The sequence below is a fragment of the Lontra canadensis genome, unplaced genomic scaffold (assembly GCF_010015895.1).
Source record: "Lontra canadensis isolate GAN:19392208 unplaced genomic scaffold, GSC_riverotter_1.0 scaffold14, whole genome shotgun sequence".
Classification (NCBI taxonomy): Eukaryota; Metazoa; Chordata; class Mammalia; order Carnivora; family Mustelidae; genus Lontra; species Lontra canadensis.
Genome location: NW_022631008.1, coordinates 25,311,192 through 25,330,591, shown reverse-complemented (window position 1 = coordinate 25,330,591; position 19,400 = coordinate 25,311,192). Strand labels below are relative to the sequence as shown.

The 19,400-nt window shown below is 41.8% G+C and overlaps 1 protein-coding gene across 2 annotated transcripts in view; it reads right to left on the bottom strand.

Moving 5' to 3' along the window:
• ARMC2 (armadillo repeat containing 2) overlaps positions 1–19,400 on the bottom strand; it is a 107,602-nt gene that overhangs the window by 33,315 nt on the left and 54,887 nt on the right. For both annotated transcript variants that reach the window (XM_032858267.1, XM_032858268.1), the window contains exon 11: positions 3,841–3,986. In XM_032858267.1, the coding sequence (XP_032714158.1) occupies positions 3,841–3,986 (146 nt within the window). The remainder of the gene's footprint in view (positions 1–3,840; positions 3,987–19,400) is intronic.

The window sequence follows — 19,400 nt, the reverse complement described above, 5'->3', positions numbered from 1 at the left end:
ATAATACATTATATGTTAATAAAAATAATTTAAAAAAAAGAATACATATCTTAGAAAACTTACTTTTGAAAACTTAAGAACATAACTTATGGGACAAAGAAACCTGAAGGTTTAAAAATAAAACACAGAGACCCGAGTAACTGAAAAAAACAACAACAACAACAACCCACAAATCAATATTTGTGAGATACACCATTTAAAGCATTTAAAGGAAATGTTTTTGGCACCATTTAAAAGAAAATTTCTAGTCTTCAGAGGATTTTTAAAAAGGAATGAAATTTCTAACTAAAACAGAAGAAAAATATAATATATCCAAAGGTAGTAGAAGAAAAGTGTTGATACAGATGAGGACAGAAGGAATATAATAGAAAACAAACATACAATGGATTGGATCAAGAAATCTGCTGATACTTTACCAAAATTATTAACGTTAGCAAACCTTTGGCAAGACTGACCCAGAAAAAAAGGAGAAATCATATGCAATCAAAAGGAGTGAAAATCAGTATAAACAATGCAGAGTCAGTGTGACCTAGTGCTTAAATATACGGCTTCCAGAGCCAGACAGATGGCCTGGTTTGATTTCCAACTGTGTGATACTGAGAACAGTACTAAGCCTCTGCATGACTGAGTTTCCTTATATATGAAATGAAGACAATAAGGATAGTACCCACCTTTAAAGTTGTTATAAGGAATAAATAATTTCATATTTGGAAAGTGCTCAGAACACTGCCCGGCATTTGATAGTCGTTATCTAAGTATTTCTTAAATAATATTAGTAGTAGGGGTGCCTATGTGGCTCAGTGGGTTAAGCGTCTGCCTTCAGCTCAGGTCACGATCTCAGGGTCCTGGGATCGAGCCCCACATTGGGCTTGCTGCTCGGCAGGGAGCCTGCTTCCTCCCGCTCTGTCTGCCTGCCTCTCTGCCTACTTGTGATCTCCCTCTCTATCAAATAAACAAATAAAATCTTAAAAAAAAAAAATAGTAGTAGTAAATATTATTAGTTAAAGAATAAAAGGGGACATGATTCAAAATGCAACAGAAATTATAAGGATAATAAGATAATATTTGGAATGACTTTATATTGTTTGAAAACTTAGATAAAATGGGCAGATTCCTATAAAAATATAACTTTCTGAAACTAACCCCAGCACAAATAGAGAATACAACAAATATATAACCATTAAAGAAAGTGAATCAGTAGTCAGTGACAATCACACATGAATGTGTGCAGACACACCCACCAGGACAAAATAGATTTTCAAACAAGTTCTACAAATTTTTCAAGAAACAGGTAAGTTTCATTTTCACAAATTCTTTTAGGAAAGAGAAAAAGTGGGACTATTTCACAACTCATTTTATGAGGCTGGAATAAACTTGATACTAAAACCAGACAAGGACAATATGAAAAAGGAAAAGTACAGGTTAATCTAACTCATAGATGAAAAATCTTGAGTAAAATATTAACCAATTAAACCTAGCAGGTATATAGTGTCTTAACATGAGAAAATCTATTAATCTGTGATCTACTATATTAATGAACTAAAAAAAGAAAATCCACATAATCAAATAGATTCAGGGCAAGCATTCAAGAAAATTTAACATCCATTAGTGTGAGAAAATTCTTCCCTAGCCTTCTGAAGGGTACAAACAAAAACCTACAATAAATATTACTTTTAATTGGTAAAACCACAAAAATATTTTCTTTGAAGTCAGGAGCAAGGCAACAGGTCCAACACTCTTACAGCTTTCAATGGGACATCCTGAGCAAGGTGGTAAGGAAGAGGTGGGACAGCAGGAAAGAGTTGTAATAATTGGGGGAAAAAATAACAAATTATTTTTATTTGCAGACAAATTGCCTACAAAATCCAAGAGAATCTACAGACTAGCTCTTGGCCCTAAATTTCAAGATTCCTTGGTAAAGATTAATAAGCAAACATCAATACTACTTATATAAACCAGCAACAACCTATTAGGAAGTATTTTATACACATATTATATGGTTGGCATGTGCTACTATGTTAATTTCAGGTATATGACATAGTCATTCAACATTCTATACATTATGACATGTTGACCATGATAAGTGTAGTCGTCACCTGTCACCATACAAAGTTATTATGAAATTATTGACTATATTCCCTATGCTGTACTTTTCTTCCTTGTGACTTATTTATTTTATAAATAGAAGTTTGTACTTCTTAATCCCCTTTAAAAATATGTTTAAAAGACTGTATTCATAGTTGCAGCAAAAGCCATGAAGGGATAAATCTAATAAAAGATGTACAAAATCTTTTTGGAGAAAATTATAAAATTTTATGGGAAGATATAAAAGAAAATATCATAATTGTTTATCGGTAGAAGACTCGGTATCATAAATGTGTCCGTTCTCTTTACTCGCATCCCAGTTGCTCTACATACCCAGTGTTATTCCAAGAAAAACCCTAAACTTTAGGGTTTTCAACAGCTAATCAACCTTAGCTGATTCTCCAACTCTTGAGAAAGAGGGAAGAATTTGGATCTTAAAGGAGAAAAGGGGTGAGGGATTCATCTTATCTTTTTTTTTTTTAAGATTTTATTTATTTATTTGACAGACTGAGATCACAGAGAAGCAGGCAGAGAGAGAAGAGGAAGCAGGCTCCTTGCTGAGTAGAGAGCCCGATGCAGGGCTTGATCCCAGAACCCTGGGATCATGACCTGAGCTGAAGGCAGAGGCTTTAACCCACTGAGCCACCCAGGCACCCCAGGATTTATCTTATCTTATAGCAAGACTTCGATCTATAACAGTAAAGACAGTGCGGTACTGATCTGAAGATGGGCCAGAATGCCCAGAAACAGACCTACAAGTATATGGAATCTCGTGTTTGAATAACTAAGCTCTTAGAATCACCGGTGGGGTGGGGGAGGAGTTGGGGAGAATGGTATATTTGATAAAAGGTGCTGGGACAACTGACTAGCCATATGGGAAAAAAATTAAACTGAATCCCTGCACGCCACCAGATACAAAACCAAAATGTATGATTTTATAGCATTTCAAAATGGGAGTGCTAAGTACCCAGAAGGGAAAGCACAGGGCTAAAAAAATCAAATCTGGACTCCCATCCTCATCCCAGGGTCAGTTACCGATGGGTCTTCAGAGAATATTCTATTTTACTAAACAACTACAGTGAAGTTTAAAAAGGCCCAGGTCTCTTGAGAATGATAATTATGTAAAAACATGGGCAAGGAGCAGAGGAAATATAAATGCATAATTTAAAGAGAGGAAATATAAATGCATAATTTAAAGACAGTTCTGAAATTTAACATCTTGCTTTGAAGCGACCTGGATGCCGACAGTCCTCACTTCTGGCTTGAAGTGTAAACATGACGAGTGAGTATATGAGCCCAAATTTAGTTGCACAAGTGAACTCAAATAATCAGGTCAGATCAGACTTTCTAAGTAATGCTGCCCTTTTTGAATTATAATCCTTAAGTACTGTTTCCAAGTATACTAGAAAGTTCATCGTGTTTTGTGATACAGTTCTTTATCTCCAATAAGCTAAGAGGAATTTTTGTTTATCCTGTGAAAACCCCAGGATAACTCACAACTCACCAAAGAACTAAGGTGACTTACAATGGATGAGTTTAGAATCACATTAGGAATACACGGGAAATGGGGTCATTAGTTTTACATCATTTATTTTGAACGTGGGCCACTAGTTGTTTTTTTTTTTTTTTGTCTGGGGAAAGTTAGAAGCAAAAATAGGATTCCTTGCAAGCTGCACACACACAAATATTAAAGATAACCCCAAATTTAAGCCTTAGCACTTGTTTAAGGTTACTTCATTTTCCTAGTCCACCTACCTGAATATTCTGGCAATATTGGTGCAGACATCCTTGTCAGCCATGTATTGTCCCATCACCATGCAGAGCTGGGGAAGGGCACTGATGCTCAGCAACTTACTTCTTGCTAGTGGTGAATCAGCCAAGTTTCTGAGTGTAGCCGTCATCTAGGACGAAAGTGTGTTTGCGCCATTTTAGTTTTTTAATTAGAAAATACAGTAACATGAATCCGTACCACAAAATTCATCCTACAAACTTCATTAAATCAGTAGTAAAACCAAGCAAGCCCTGTTAGGCATCTCCTACCAGACAACATGGGCCTGAGGACAAATGGCATGAATTAAGAAAAAAAAAAGGAATGAATGCAAAGAAAGCCTACTTTGGTTCAAAGGCAAAGAATGAGAAGTTCATATTAATAAGCAATTAGTATACCAAAACCCTAGGGTTAAGTAATCATCATCTGGGTTTGTTAGCTGTCTCTCGTAAGACTTTCACTTTACCCTGAGACATGACGTATCAGTTCCACAGATTAGAAACCTCTCATTCTATAGGCTTAAGAGTAGCATCAAATAATGTTCTGGCCAAAGGATATTTTTTTAAAGATTTTATTTATTTTATTTGTCAGAAAGAGAGAGAGAGAGAGCGAGCGAGCGTGCACAAAAACAGGGGGAGCAGCAGGCAGAAGGAGAAGCAGGCTCCCCGCCTAGCAGGGATCCCAATGTGGGATTCTATCCGAGGACTCTGGGGTCATGACCTGAGCTGGAGGCAGATGCTTAACGGACTGAGTCACCCAGGTATCCCTGGCCAAAGGATATTTAAGACTGTTAGTTTCATACTCTTCCAAGAGACAAGTATTGATTTCTTGAAAATTTGTCTTTTAAAAAAAAAAATTGTTTATTTATTTGAGAGAGAGAGAATGAACAGGGAGGGGGTCAGAGGGAAAAGCAGAAGCAGAAGCAGACTCCCCACTGGGCCAGGAACCCGACTTGGGCTAGATTCCAGGACCCCAGGATTATGACCTGAGCCAAAGGCAGATGATTAACAAACTGAACTACCCAGGCACCCCCAAATTTGTCTTATTTTGTAAAAAATGCTCAGGAAAGCTATCTTTGTCTGAAAGTGGAGAAGAGAATGGGCACCTGGGAGGTTCAGTCAGTTAAGCATCTGCCTCTTGGTTTTGTCTCAGGTAATGACCTCAGAGTCATGAGATCAAGCCCCATGTGGGGCTCCACACTCAGCTCAGTGGGGAGCCTGCTGGAGATTTTGTCTCTCTGCCGATCCCCCTGCTTTCTCCCTCTCTCTCTGAAATAAGTAAACAGGTTGCCTGGGTGGCTCAGTCCTTAAGCATCTGTCTTTGGCTCAGGTCATGACCCCAGGGTTCTGGGATTAAGCCCTGCATTGGGTTCCCTATTTCTCCCTCTCCCTCTGCCTGTCTCTCCCCCTGCTTGTGTGATCTCTTTCTCTCTCTCTCTCTCTCTGTCAAATAAATAAATAAATACATCTTTAAAAATAAATAAATAAAATAAGTAAACAGATCTGTAAAAAAAAAAAAAGTAGCGAATAATTCCATAAATCCAATTTACTAAAGGTAAAGGTCAGAAAAACCAATGCTTCAGTTCTCTAACACTTTCGACACTCAGTGTGATCTTTCCTCATGGAACAGGATGAGGCAGGCTCTTGGTGAAAAAGAGTCTTCCAGGGGCACCTGGGTGGCTCAGTGGGTTAAAGCCTCTGCCTTCGGCTCGAGGCATGATCCCAGGGTCCTGGGATCGAGCCCTGCATGGGGCTCTCTGCTCAGCAGGGAGCCTACTTCCTCCTCTCTCTCTCTCTTCCTGCCTCTCTGCCTACTTGTGAGCTCTGTCTGTTAAGTAAATAAAAAAAAAAAAAATCTAAAAAAAAAAAAAAAGAGTCAGCTCGGGAGCTGGACACCTGGTCAAACCCCAGCCCCTCCACCTACTAGCCTCGATTAGCAAGTGAACCTCCCAGGGAGCCATTTTCTCCTCAGAAAAGTGGGCACGGTGACAGCTCCCTGGAGTTGTGAGGATTCGATGAGACGAGACGTGGGAAGGGCATTGCCAATCCCCATCCCCTAACAGGAGTCAAACATCATCAAGGCTCCCCTCTCGGTGTTACGCGACTTCACACCCAAAATGCAGAAGAGGGACCACCGGCCTTCGAGTCAGATGATGGAGAGTCAAGCCTTAAATCTCTCTCTAGTTACGTGACTGAGGCCCCCACTCATCGCTCCTCTTCTCCCACTTTCTCACCTGTGAAAAGCAGCAACGGTCTTTGCTCCCTGCCTGGGGTGGTTGTGAGTATCCAATGGAAACATGTTACCAATGGCTCTGTGTACTGTAGAGCCTTATGCAAATATAAAGCTTCATTATGGCCATCGTTAATCAACTTTAAAAACAATTATTAAGATACATATGTTTGGTTACTTTTCCTTTGTTACCACAGCAAGATAAATATAACTGACTCCCTTAAAAGAGAAAATAAAAATAATGCTTCAAGTACACGTGTTCAGGTCTTTTTTTTTTTTTTTAAAGATTTTATTTATTTATTTGTGAGAGAGAGAGAGGGAGAGAGAGCGAGCACAGGCAGATAGAATGGCAGGCAGAGGCAGAGGGAGAAGCAGGTTCCCTGACGAGCAAGGAGCCCGATGGGGGACTCGATCCCAGGACGCTGGGATCATGACCTGAGCCAAAGGCAGCTGCTTAACCAACTGAGCCACCCAGGCGTCCCCGGGTCTTTTGAAGTCAATTCCATTATATAGCAATTCAGTAAATTACTCCCTGAAAGCTTCAGCATCCAAATATCACAGGGGAAAACAAACTTCTTGAGCATTCCACTTAACTGTGGGTCTACAGCACGGTCTCCCAGCTAAGGAATGGTCTTCTGGGAAGGCTAATACGTCGTTTTAGGCTTTTCAGGCCATCACCACCATAACGTGGAAAATTCTCATCATCTGATCCTGGCTCTACCTGTTCTCCTTCTCTAGAGACAGCCTGGGCGGTCAAGTGCAACTGGATTACATCAATCCCAGAATGACTCACAAGTGTCCGCACCAGCAGTCCAAAGAGCCCAGATGCCTGCGTGAATCCTGACCTGAAGTCAGGCAGCCGGAGGCTGTGCAATAGCCATTTGAACCATCGCACACAGAAACCCGTCCTCTTCCCTGGTTCCCACAGCTTCACGGATTGGGGACCTCGATCTACAACCATCCTTTAGCTCCCCACATCCAATGTCTGGTAAGGCATCATCTCAGCAAAAGGGATGGTAGTGTTCTCAGGAGGTTTTATTTTCTTGTTTCGACCTCAGTTTTTTCCTCTCTCTCTCTACTATTTTTCTCATCTCATTACAAAAAGTTAAAACAGGGCACCTGGGTGGCTTAGTCGGTTAAGCGCCTGCCTTTGGCTCAGGTCATGATCCCAGGGTCCTGGGATCAAGTCCTGCTTCCGGCTCCCTGCTCTGTGGGGAGTTTGCTTCTCCCTCTCCAACTGCCCTTCCCCGCTTGTGTTCTCTCTGTCAAATAAATAAATAAAATCTTAAAAAAAAAAAAAAAGAAGAAGAAAAAGAGGAGGAAAGGAGAGGAAGGGACAAGGGAGCAGAGAAGGAGGACTTTCTCCTTTAAGAAGCTTCTGGCAAGAAAGTGTGGGCGTGGGGGGTTGGGGTGGGTGTTGGTTAGAAGAGGCCTGAGCTTAAAGCCCTGAGGGCTGGGGATCAGGAGGAGGTCACCAGGCTGAGGCAGCATAGCAGGCTCCCCATTTTGAGAGGCTGGCTGAGAGCCAGGAATTTCACTGAGGGGGTGGGGGGGGGGTCGTTCTGACTGCCAAGCACAGACAAGGGGCTGTTTCTGGGAAAAATGTATAAAGATCGGTGGGAGGAGAGTCTCGTTAAATACTGTGGTAACAGTAAAGACGAATTTCTAGTCAACCCACTTAACTTTCAAACTTGCTCCCACTTTTAACAGAGATATATTTGCGGAAATCACTAATGAGTTTTCCTGTCCTCCCCGCTGCCCAGGAAAGCCCACCCACTGGGCCTGCCCCCAAAGCAGGAGTTCACCAAAGTCCAAGCTTTAAGCTTGCAGAAGTGGACAGGGCTCTTAACTTTCCATTCGAATTTATATGGTTTCTAACTCTGCTTAGTTATGTACTTTTCTGTTTTATTGTCTATAAACTTTTAAATCCTCTCAAATCCTTTAGGACAGAAGAAGAAATGTGGGTTAGATGATTTTATCAATGTCTGTTGAGCTTCCAAAGGGCTCACTGGAGCAGTTTCCATGTGTCATCCCACCAAGAAAGAACAAACAGAAAAGCATATTTCTGGGGCGCCTGGGTGGCTCAGTGGGTTAAAGCCTCTGCCTTCGGCTCAGGTCGTGATCCCAGGGTCCTGGAGTCGAGCCCCACATGGGGCTCTCTGCTCAGCGGGGAGCCTGCTTCCTCCTCTCTCTCTCTCTGCCTGCCTCTCTGCCTGCTTGTGATCTCTGTCTGTCAAATAAATAAATAAAAATCTTAAAAAAAAAAAAAGCATGTTTCTTTTTCTTCCCATCTCCTAACGCGTGACTGCATGGGGCAGCAAGGCGAGCAGGGGAAAGAAGAGAAAGGAGAATACCGAATTGATCATCTACAAAGACGGCTGATGGGAATTTAGGTGTCCTTGCTTCTTAGCAGCTGTTAGATGATGTCTGAGGCGTCACCCTTCATTTTCGGTATAAGCCAAGAAAGAAGCATTCTGGTGGGATTCTGGTTATTAATCTGCTCCTGAAAACAGACCGAGCTACACTCTAGAACTTTATGGAGCTCATCTTTTTGCTGAGGCAGCTTCTTCTTTCTGGGTCCCCAAGTTCCTTGGTCACAAGGGGTACTGGGCCCCACCTTCAATCAGAATTTCTAAGCAAAAATGTCTGAAGAGTTTGACAAAAACCCTAGCATTGAAAGTTCTCACTGCATCCTCAACACTGGGAGCTGCATTATAAAGGGAAGAATTATACTGAGAAGTGATTAGATAATTCATAAAGGCTTTTATAATTTATAAATATCATTTTAGTACAGCAAAATTAGAATTAAAAAGCATCTGGGCTTTTTTTTTTTCAGATTGATTATAGGCACTTAGTTATCGATCTCTGATTGTGTTTTCAACTATTAATTAAAAAACCTGGGGTGTCTGGGTGGCTCAGTCATTAAGCGTCTGCCTTCGGCTCAGGTCATGATCCCAGGGTCCTGGGATCCAGCCCTGTGTCTGGCTCCCTGCTCGGTGGGAAGCCTGTTTCTCCCTTTCCTACTCGCCCTGCTTGTGTTCCCTCTCTCGCTGTCTCTCTCTACCAAATAAGTAAATAAATCTTTAAAAAGAAAAGAAAAGAAAAACCTTAGCAAATGCAAGAAATCGTTGTCTTAAAATATGAGACCCTCCTGATGGATATCATGAGATTTAAGAATGACAAAACAAGCCTGGCAGCTGAGGCCCCATTCCTGCATGTTCTACTGCAGTGGGATGGGTGCACAGCAGGATGGGCACAAAGTGGTTGATTTGAGCCTCTGTGCACTGCTCATTTCCAGAGTGGCTGGCCCTCTCTCTTTCCTTTGCATTTTTCCTCTATCAGAATCCTCAGTCCCCAGGGAGCCCCCCAGCTTCTGCCCTAGAAGGCATTCAGCCACCAGAGCTGCCCCAGAGCACTAAGGGCTTGGAGCTCACAGCTCACCTTAGAACTCCTAGTTCAGTGCTTTACAAGTTAAGCAGTCTTTTTTGGCTAGCCTAAGAACTTCACCATCAATCATGATATTGTTCCTTGGAGAAACATTTTCCCAATTTCAGAAAACCAGCTTTCAAAGAAACCTCTGGAACATAGCGCAATTAAAAACCGCACCATCACTAGTCTGCAAGTTATTATGTTTTCCTTTCCCAAAATCAGCATGAGGATTCAGTTTTATTTACTTTTATACATTGAATGTGATTATGGAAAGAATTTGAGCAGCTTTAGGCTTTATAGAGCTACCCTATAAACTTGATCTCATTTGCTCCCTAAACCATGAGGCAGACAAGAAAGGTATTATGAGCCCCACTTTTCAGATGAGGAAACTGAGTCTCAGAAAGTCCACCAGCCACCAGGTAGGTGGGCATTCTAAGCTCCAACTCCTTGTCTGTTGTCTCCCCCACTCCAGTTGGCTGTCTCTAAAAGAATTCACTTATTTCTCAATCATCTGGAACATCCTTAACCAAAATCCCTCGAGCTTTATCTCAACCTCACTGCCAACTGCAAAATGGTTCACTTCCCACTGATGATGTGAAAGAATGAATACAGCCACCAGAGACCGCAAACAGTGTCAAATGATTTAAGAACCAAAGCCACACCATTTTCCAACCTCAGCAAAACCATCTCCCTCTATTAATTAAAGCGCATTCATTTTCTGGATCCATGCCCAAGTGCGACCACATATATGCCCAAACCAGAGCCTCTGTGGTAACCGGAGGAGTTTCGTATTGTCTCATGGACGGTTCATACAGTTCTGGCTGAGACGAGAGGCATCAACGACAAGATGCCACCGTACCCGGGAAATTCCTAAGCTAGCACCCCAAATTCCTAAGCAATTTATTGGAATTAAGATCTATGCATATGAAAGTAATATTAACTCAGAATCCTTGATAATGCTTGGTGCCTGGCTGTGGAGTCCATTTGGCACCTTCCTACTATGGGGTCCTACTTCAGCAGGAAATGGTTCTGTCCTCCTCAAACCCCCAGAGCCCTATTCTGGGACTCTCTTCTACACTTGCCTCTGTTCATTACTCTCCAGCTCCTGCTGGAGGGAAATGAGTCTGAGAAAGATAACGTAATACCAAGAACTACCAAGTACTAACACCGATTTTCCCCGATTCCATGTTAAAGTCACTGACATTTCTTTATTGCTACAACTAATTTGTCTACCATGAAGAGACAAGATTGAGCAGTCATGACAGCAATTAAGAAGCAAATATCTCTCCCTGGAAACAACAGGCATAGGAATATTTACTTCCCAATGCTTGAGGCTCCTTGTGAAGAGATATTCTTAATCATGATACTCCTGGCCACCATCATTCCTCACTTCCTGACTGTGGAGTATGAGGTTCTCTCCCTTGCTCCTCCTGGGGCAGAAGCATCTTGTGATGAGGGGGGGGGCATGTCTAATCCAGGGGTTCAGGATGAGAATGCCAGCCTGCCTCCGCTATAAATTACAGCTTTCAATATGGTGATAATCTTCTCCCCCACCCATCTGCCTTTGTTTCTCTCTTATTTCCAAGTTCAAAACCCAAGGCATTACATTACTTGTCTGGGGTCTCTGAGTCTCCCCAGATCTTTAGATATGCCATCCTTGGAAAGTTCGAGGGGAACATGAGTTACCTGTTCACAGGCCCTTCCCAGGAAGGGGAGGAGAAGTGGAGAGGAAGGGCCAGAGCTCTGATTGCCTACTCTCTCATGCTGGCTGGGTGAGGGAGTTCTTAGCTATAGAACTATACTGCTATTCCTTCCAGAAAAGAAGCTTCCTACGTAGCAAATAGCGGTCCCCTGCCCACTAACAAATGTATCATTACAAAATTAGCAAGCCTAAGAACCAATACCAAAGATTGGGACCAAGAAAGTTGTATCCCATCTCAAAAACAATATACTATAAGCAAAATGAGCCAGAAATAGTACTCTAGTTAGCAACATTGTACAATTTGCTGGTTTTAATAATGCGCTGTAGTTATGTAAGATGTCACCATTGGGAGAAACTGGATGATGGGGACACAGGACCTTTCTGTACTATTTTTGCAACATCTTGTGAACCTATACTTAGTTCAAAATAAAAGTTACCAAAAAAAAAAAAAAAGCCAGACACAAAAAAGCACACACTGTATGTTCCATTTATTTTAAATTCCAGAACAGGCAGCGCTTATCTATGGTAAAAGGGATTAAAAAAAAAAAATGGTTCCCTTTGTGGGGTAGAAGAGTGGGAATTAATTGGAAAGAGGAGGAAGGAAATTTCTGGAGTGATAGAACTCTTCTGCATTTTGATAGGGGTGTGGGTTACATAGCTATATGTTTTTGTCAAAACTCATCAAACATATAAGATCTGGGCATTTCACTGTATTAGAAAGTATATACAATTAAGACAACAAGAAAATAAATGACCTCATTTCCTGTTCAAACAAAACCTTCCGAAAAGATGCTTTAAAAATACTTTTTTGTTTATTTTTTAAAGATTTTTTTTTTTTAATTTGAGAGAGAGAGAAAAAAAAACAAGCAGTGGGAGGGGAGGACTGAGAAGCAGGCTCTCTGCTGATGCTCAATTCTGGGACCCTGGGATCATGACCTGAGCTGAAGGCAGATGCTTAACCAACTGAGCCACCCAGGTACCCCTAATTTTTTTTCTGCTTAATCGTCAAATCTCCAATAAAATTCTAAGAATTTAAGAAATATTTTTTAAAAAGAATTTAAGAAATATAAAGATGGGAATATTTGCTCTCATAGGTATGCAATTTATTTCCTCCAACAGCCAGAGAAAGGTTCCATCAGGTCGAAGTTATTGCCTTGGTTCTGATTTTATGGTCTGAGATGTAGGCTTCCCATAGGCAAGGGTAAGCCAGAGAAAGGGAGTTAACATACTTTCCTACTTAAGTCTGCACACTCATAATAATTAACTACCTAAATACATATTAATCTCTACATTTTAAAACTATAAAATGTAACTAAAGCAAGATTTAAAGGACCCCTACCACGTAGGTATAGTCGTTAATTACTAACAAAATGTGAATCACTGCTTCATTGAATCTCCAGACTTTAGTCAAAGGCATCTCTTAAATTTCCCAGAATCTTGGGGCGCCTGGGTGGCTCAGTGGGTTAAAGCCTCTGCTTTCAGCTTGGGTCATGTTCTCAGGGTCCTGGGATCAAGCCCCACATCGGGCTCTCTGCTCAGCAGGAAGCCTGCTTCCCTCTCTTTCTCTCTGCCTGCCTCTCTGTGTGCTTGTGATCTCTGTCTGTCAAATGAATAAATAAAATCTTTAAAAGAAAAAATTTCCCAGAATCTTGAAGCGGGAACAGTTGGCTCTGAGACTTGAGCTCCATTAAGTACCCAGAATCCCACGCTGCTGATACAACACCCCCTTCCAATTTTAGTTTCTATTCAGAATGGTTCTCCACATACCTTCTCAAAGACAGAAAAATGAAAAAGATCCTACATTTGAGATTCACCTCTAACTCTGTCACCTTAATTTCTTGTGCTTAACTTTTTTTTCTCCTCAGAAGAAATGGCTCTTTGAAGCTTCAGGTTTTGGTAACTCTGATCTTACTTTGTTTAATAAAAATTTCTGCTGAATGCCAACTTGTACCAGCTGTGGGCCATGTCCTATTCTGTAGTGCTTTCATAGGTCAGTTCATTTAATTTTCCCAACTGAAAATTACTCATGAAGATGGTCCTTTATTGGGCACCTGGGTGACTCAGTAAAGTCAGCTCAGGTCATGATCCCAGGGTCCTGGGATCAAGTCTACCTCTGCCCCTGCTCCCTGTGTGTGCTCTCTCTTTCTCTGTTAAATAAATAAATAAAATCTTAAAAAAAAAAAAACCAAGATGGTCCTTTTTTTTTTTTTAAGGTATTTTATTTATTTACTTACTTGAGGGGTATATATATAGAGAGAGAATACCTGTGCACAAGCTGGGGGAGGGGCACAGGGAGAGGGAGAGAATCTTAAGCAGACCCCAAACTGAGCCCAGAACCCAGCTTGGGGCTTGATCTCATGACCTTGAGATCATGACCTGAGCCAAAACCAACCAGATGCTCAACCGACTGAGCCACCCAGGCACCCCTCAGCTGGTTGTTGAAAGATGAAGAAAGGAAGGCTCAGAGACTGAGAAGCACTGCCAGGGGCAGAGCTGAAAGGCTAGCTCAGGTCTTTGCCCTCTTCACTAGGGAGCCCTGTCTCAACAGCAGGTAAGAAGCCAAATGGACCATCAGGCTCTTGAAGATGCGGTAGAGGAAGAGTGGGACACAGAATACAGCAGCAAATTCAGATCAGTCAAAGCAGGGAGTTTACACTAGGCTTGGGAATGCTTTTAAAAAATCAACTGAACACCTTTTTTTTTTTTTAAGATTTATTTATTCATTGGACAGAGATCACAAGTAGGCAGAGAGGCAGGCAGAGAGAGAGGGGGAAGCAGGCTCCCTGCTGCGCAGAGAGCCCGATGCGGGGCTCGATCCCAGTACCCCGAGACCATGACCCGAGCCGAAGGCAGAGGCTTTAATCCACTGAGCCACCCAGGCGCCCCAACTGAACACCTTTTAATTTAAAGATGCAGAGATAAAAACTCAGGCAAGCTTCAAAGAGAGCATGGACCACTAGCAGCATGACTCCATCCTGCCCACCTGCTCAAACTTCTCCACACAAAGGAGCAGAAGTCTTCTTCCCATGGGTACCATCAACAGCATTAGCCAAAGTTGACCGATCCAATCCGTGCTTTTAAGATCTCTGCTCTCCTGTACATTGTCCTTCCTTCATTTTCTGGCTACTTGTTTTTTTCACATTCCACAAATTTGGCCATTTCATAGAATCTGTTCTCAGCCCTCCTCTATAATCTTTCTATATTCTCCCCTTGAGTACCTGCATTGTCTTTCTTGACTTCAACTATTGCCTCCATGCAGATGACGCTACATCTGTTTTCTTAGCATTACTGTCTCTGCTAAGCACTAGTCTCTAATTCTAGTCACTTACCGGACCGCCCTACTTGGCTCTTCTGCCGGCATCTTCAAGTTTTCAATGAAGACTAGTTATGTAATTTCCTCCTCTCACCAAATCAGTTCCTTGCATAACTCTCTAATTTCTCATGGCAATAATATCATTTTCTGAACCATCTAGGCTCATAATGTCTGACTCATCTCTCTTTGTTTAATTCACTTTCCTTTTCCCCAGACTCAAGCCAAGGTGAAGGAATGGAGCAGGGAGTGATGAGGGCCAGGGTGACTGACATCACTGAGAAATGTCCTCTTAGAAAAAGGAAGAAGATGACATGGGAGATGTATTGAGCAAAGGAGGGGGAAAGATTAGGATCGGAAGGACCCTCTGGGAGACAGTTGCAGACCTCAAGAAGTGAGCCCGGCCGGAGAGGTGGGGAGGGAAACAAAACCGTGGTATCTGGGTGTTGCAAAACAGTCTAACTTCAAAAACGTATCTGAAGCAGGGTAAGAATATACTTCTCTACAGATTGAACTCAAAATCAAATGAGGCAGGCTGTAAAGAAGAAAGGTTGGGAATACAAAGGAATAAAAACATAGGAATGTTAGTTCAAGACCATCTGGGTCTTACCAGTTACATTATGTATCTACAAATGACCTAACTGCAGATGTGATACCTTGAGATTTTCCTCAATAACAGTAAAGCAGCTTAATGCACGGTGTTCTCGAAACACCAGAGGACAAACAAGACACCAGGAGAATCAGGGGTTGGTTGTGATAATGACTTATACAGAAGGGTCTTCTCTATGCCCCAGGAACGGGGCATGAAGGAGACCGCAACAGACTTTCTGATGGAGGCGACTCTGGCAGTTTTCCTGTGTTAAGTCTTCCCAATGTTAGCCTTAGAAGTCAGAGATGAACCCTGACACCTCCGGATAATCCATTCCAGAAGGACACTGACAAATCCCTGCTTCTGTCTGTCACCTCCTGGGGTAATGCAATCCATTACTGACCTGTAGGGGGCCTTGACTTTTACCTGGTCTTTCTTTTTTTCCCAGTTTTGGGGAGCTCTCCTGAAATTCTAGTATTCCAGAATTCAGTGAATGTGCACGGCTTAACTTTCTTTACTCTTGCAATTTTACAGACAAAGTCGTATCTCCAGACTGGAGTATTAATACTTGCACTTGGTGTGCAGGTGGTGGCCCTCAGACCCTCCGAGCAGCAACACTCATCCTCTTAAAATGCTATTACGCATCTGATTGGCAGAACTTAAGGCAGCAATGCACCTGTGGAAATGCCATGCTTTTGTAGAAGAACAAGGCATAAGAATACCTTATAAGGTATAAGGTATATAAGAATCTGGACACAAGAATCTCCAAAGAGTATGCCACCCAGAATATGCCTGGCACAGAGGAGCCCCTCTCCATCACCCGTGAAATGAATGTCTCTTGATTTCGGCCATACAGTGATAAACATAAACACACACACACACACACACACACACACACACACACACGCGCGTGTGTGTGTGTGTGTGTGTGTGTGATATAAAGAGAGACTTTAACATAGAAACAACATAAAGAAAGTAGAAATCTCAACACTTCAGTATTTTTTCCTGTAGGTTGCGTTAGCTCAGGTGCTGTGGAGGAGCTTTTCTTCCACACCCATTCCTGGACCTCATTCCTTTAGCTCTATGATAATCTGCCTCAAATCTAATAACTTAGCAACACTTCTTAACTGGGGCCACTGTGTGTGAGATCTTAGCCTTCCAATCTGTTCCTACCCCTGATACATTCTCCTCCCATCACTTTTCAGCATTTTGGTCGTGATCAGTTTCCCGTCTCATGCACAGTCATCCTTCTGCTGCTCTGATCTCACCTCCTCCTCCCCCCGCACCCACTTCCAACGACTCCTCCAAGTCCACACTGTACGGCTCAGTGTTTGAGACTCAGGGCTGTGGCCTATGAATCTCATGGATTCTCATGGAACCCCTCTGTTCTGGACCAACCTACCTTCTCAGTATGCCCCAAACACACCTTATCTCTTTCCCTTTGTGCCAGTTTCCCAAACCCTATACAACTTTCAGCCTCCAGCTTCCAGACGTCCAAAAGGGCAGCTTCAGGGAAACACAGTGACTCTAGCATTTGCCCCAGATGCTGGAGTGTACAGTTTTGTAAGAGGAGGTCCCCAGAAAGTATGCTAAAGTTACTGAGGTTCTCCAGGTTGAAAGTCATGAAAGAGAGGCACTCACAACTGGCCGGTGTTGCCTGCCTTTGTCTTTTTGGCCCTGCCACGCGCTCTCCGGCTCATAGACATTTTGTCGGTATAGCCACAGTAATTAACTGATTTTTTCTACTGAACAAAGTCGCTTTAAAAAAATGTCTCACGAGCTAGAGTTACTGAGTTCCACAAACTGGTGTGAACAAACAATTCCGCACGTGGCCAGACCTGTTTGGTCGCACGTGCACACGAGCGGGCTAGTGATGAGCCAGTCAGCCTCACACACTTACAGGAGCAGATTTTCACCTGCTCTTCTCGTGAAGCCACATGGCTTACGTCTCATCCATCATGTGACACGAAACAACTTTTCTTCAATTTCATGAAAGAGAGGGATCGTCCAAGTCAGGGGGCCTCCAAACACACACACACACCACACACACATACCCCACACGGAGTGACACTGTACAGCTGATGCAAATGGGGCTTGGTGACCACGGTGGGAGCCCATTCTCAGGCAGCGGCCATTCCTCCTGCTGGACTGTGCCCCAGGCAGAAGCCTCAGGCACGTAAAGGCTGCCCAAGCCAGATCCTCGGCAGCTTCAGAGCAAGCCTGGAGACCAGGACAGTGCCTGGTGAGTGGTGGCAGGCAGGGAGGAAGAAGTTACTGCAGTGTCCCTTGTCACATCCCCTAGAGGGGTAAACGGATGTCAGGAAAGGAAAGGGGCATTTAACCCAGTGAGTCAGTTTGCACTTAAGGATGTTGAATGGGGGGAAAAGGGAGGAAAGAGAGGAACATGGGGAATAGGACTGTACTTACGGCTATACCAGATGTCCTAGCTCTGGACTGGATGTATTTTAGGTCACAATAATACTCAATGTTCCTTTATACCAAATGACCTTACTTCTACATATGATATGTTTTATTATAAATATATAAATAAATGTAAATATAAAAATAAATAAAATACATATATAAAAATAAAGTTATATTTATTTTATTTTTATATGTATTTTATTACATATTATAATGTAAATTATAACATATATTTACATATATATTTTTATATATGTATATAAATGGGTTGGAAAGAGCTCTTTTAAGATTTTATTTATTTTTCAGAGAGAGAGAGAGAGCATAAGCAGGGGGAGCAGCAGGCAGAGGGAGAAGCAGGCTTCCCGCTGAGCCAGGATCCTGATGCGGGACTCAATCCCAGGACCCTACGACCATGACCTGAGCCGAAGACAGCTGCTTAACCAACTGAGCCACCCAGGCATCCCTGGAAAGAGTTTTTTTAATCAGACAAGAATTTTAAAAGCTGCTGCATAAAAATGAAAAAGAATGAACACCCCAATGGAAGAACAGTTCAGAATCTGAGGTATAATCTTATCGTAGAATATTATGCAGTCACTAAAAAATGTAAAATGAATCTACAAGGGGTTCTTACTGTGTATTGTTACATGAGAACACAGAAGTGCATAGAATATCCCATTTTTGAAAACCTATGATTGCACTAAAAGGTGCTGAGCACACCAGCGCGAACAATGTGGGCTAACTGGTTAGAACAGAAGAAATGAGGAAGGAAGAGAATAATGGAAAATAAGCAAAACAACTAGTAAAAATAAGACGGTCCATAATAAAAATCAAGAATTATATAAAATTATGCATATGTAAGTATATATTTGCATGAAAATGCAATGGAAGAATGGTTATAAAAATGTTGGAGGTGTGCTATCTCGGGGTAAAAATATTTCAGGGGATTTTACATTCTTCCTTGTACTTTTTTGCATTTTAGTAAGTAAAAATAATAATTATATAACCAAAATAACAATTTTCATTGAGGAACAATTTTGAGTAACTCACTACCACTGGCAGCATGACAATTTCTAAGTCTTCATAGACACAAGATGGCATATCCAGTAGAATTTTGAATCATTCACAACTAAAAGGGGTTTTCCCAATCTTTTTTTCAAAATGGAGACAGACCACAAAGTCCAAAATTAATGATCATCATAAACACTTTAAGCATCTTTAAGGCAGGTCTTAAATCTAATTTTTAACACACTCTCCCAAAGTCTCCAAGCACTCTGAGTGCTCAATCAATCCTCATTAATTGACAAGCACATTTCAAATCTCATGAATTATTACATCAAAGATGATATTATCTGACATACAAATGCTATTAAAAAGTAAAATCTCATCTAAAAATGAATATGAGAGCTGAGGCAGCTCCAGTGAAAACAGTTTAACTATGAAATTTAATCTGCCACAAAAGAAGTAATAAAAGTAACACAGAACACATTTTGTTCATCTTGCCCCTGGTCATATTAAATGTATCTAGTTTTGCTACCTTCATTACTGTAGTCTCAGGCCTGAAGGTCATCTACACAGCCCCCAACTACCGTCCACTCAATATCATTAACTTCTACTTTTTATGGCAGATACAAGATTCATGACATCAGCTACCCATCCTCATGAACGATATCCAGTCTTTGAAACTCTAAAGATTAAAATCCTGCCTGTTAAAATTCTGATGATAGCATGAAATCATTTTGAAGAGAGATGCTCTCCTTTTATTCTCCTAGGCCTGCTTCCCTTGCAGAGTAGCAGAAATGGATGTCGAAGCTGTGCAGAGAGATGCTTGGTGAACAGCCATGAAATAGCCTTTCCAGGGGAAACA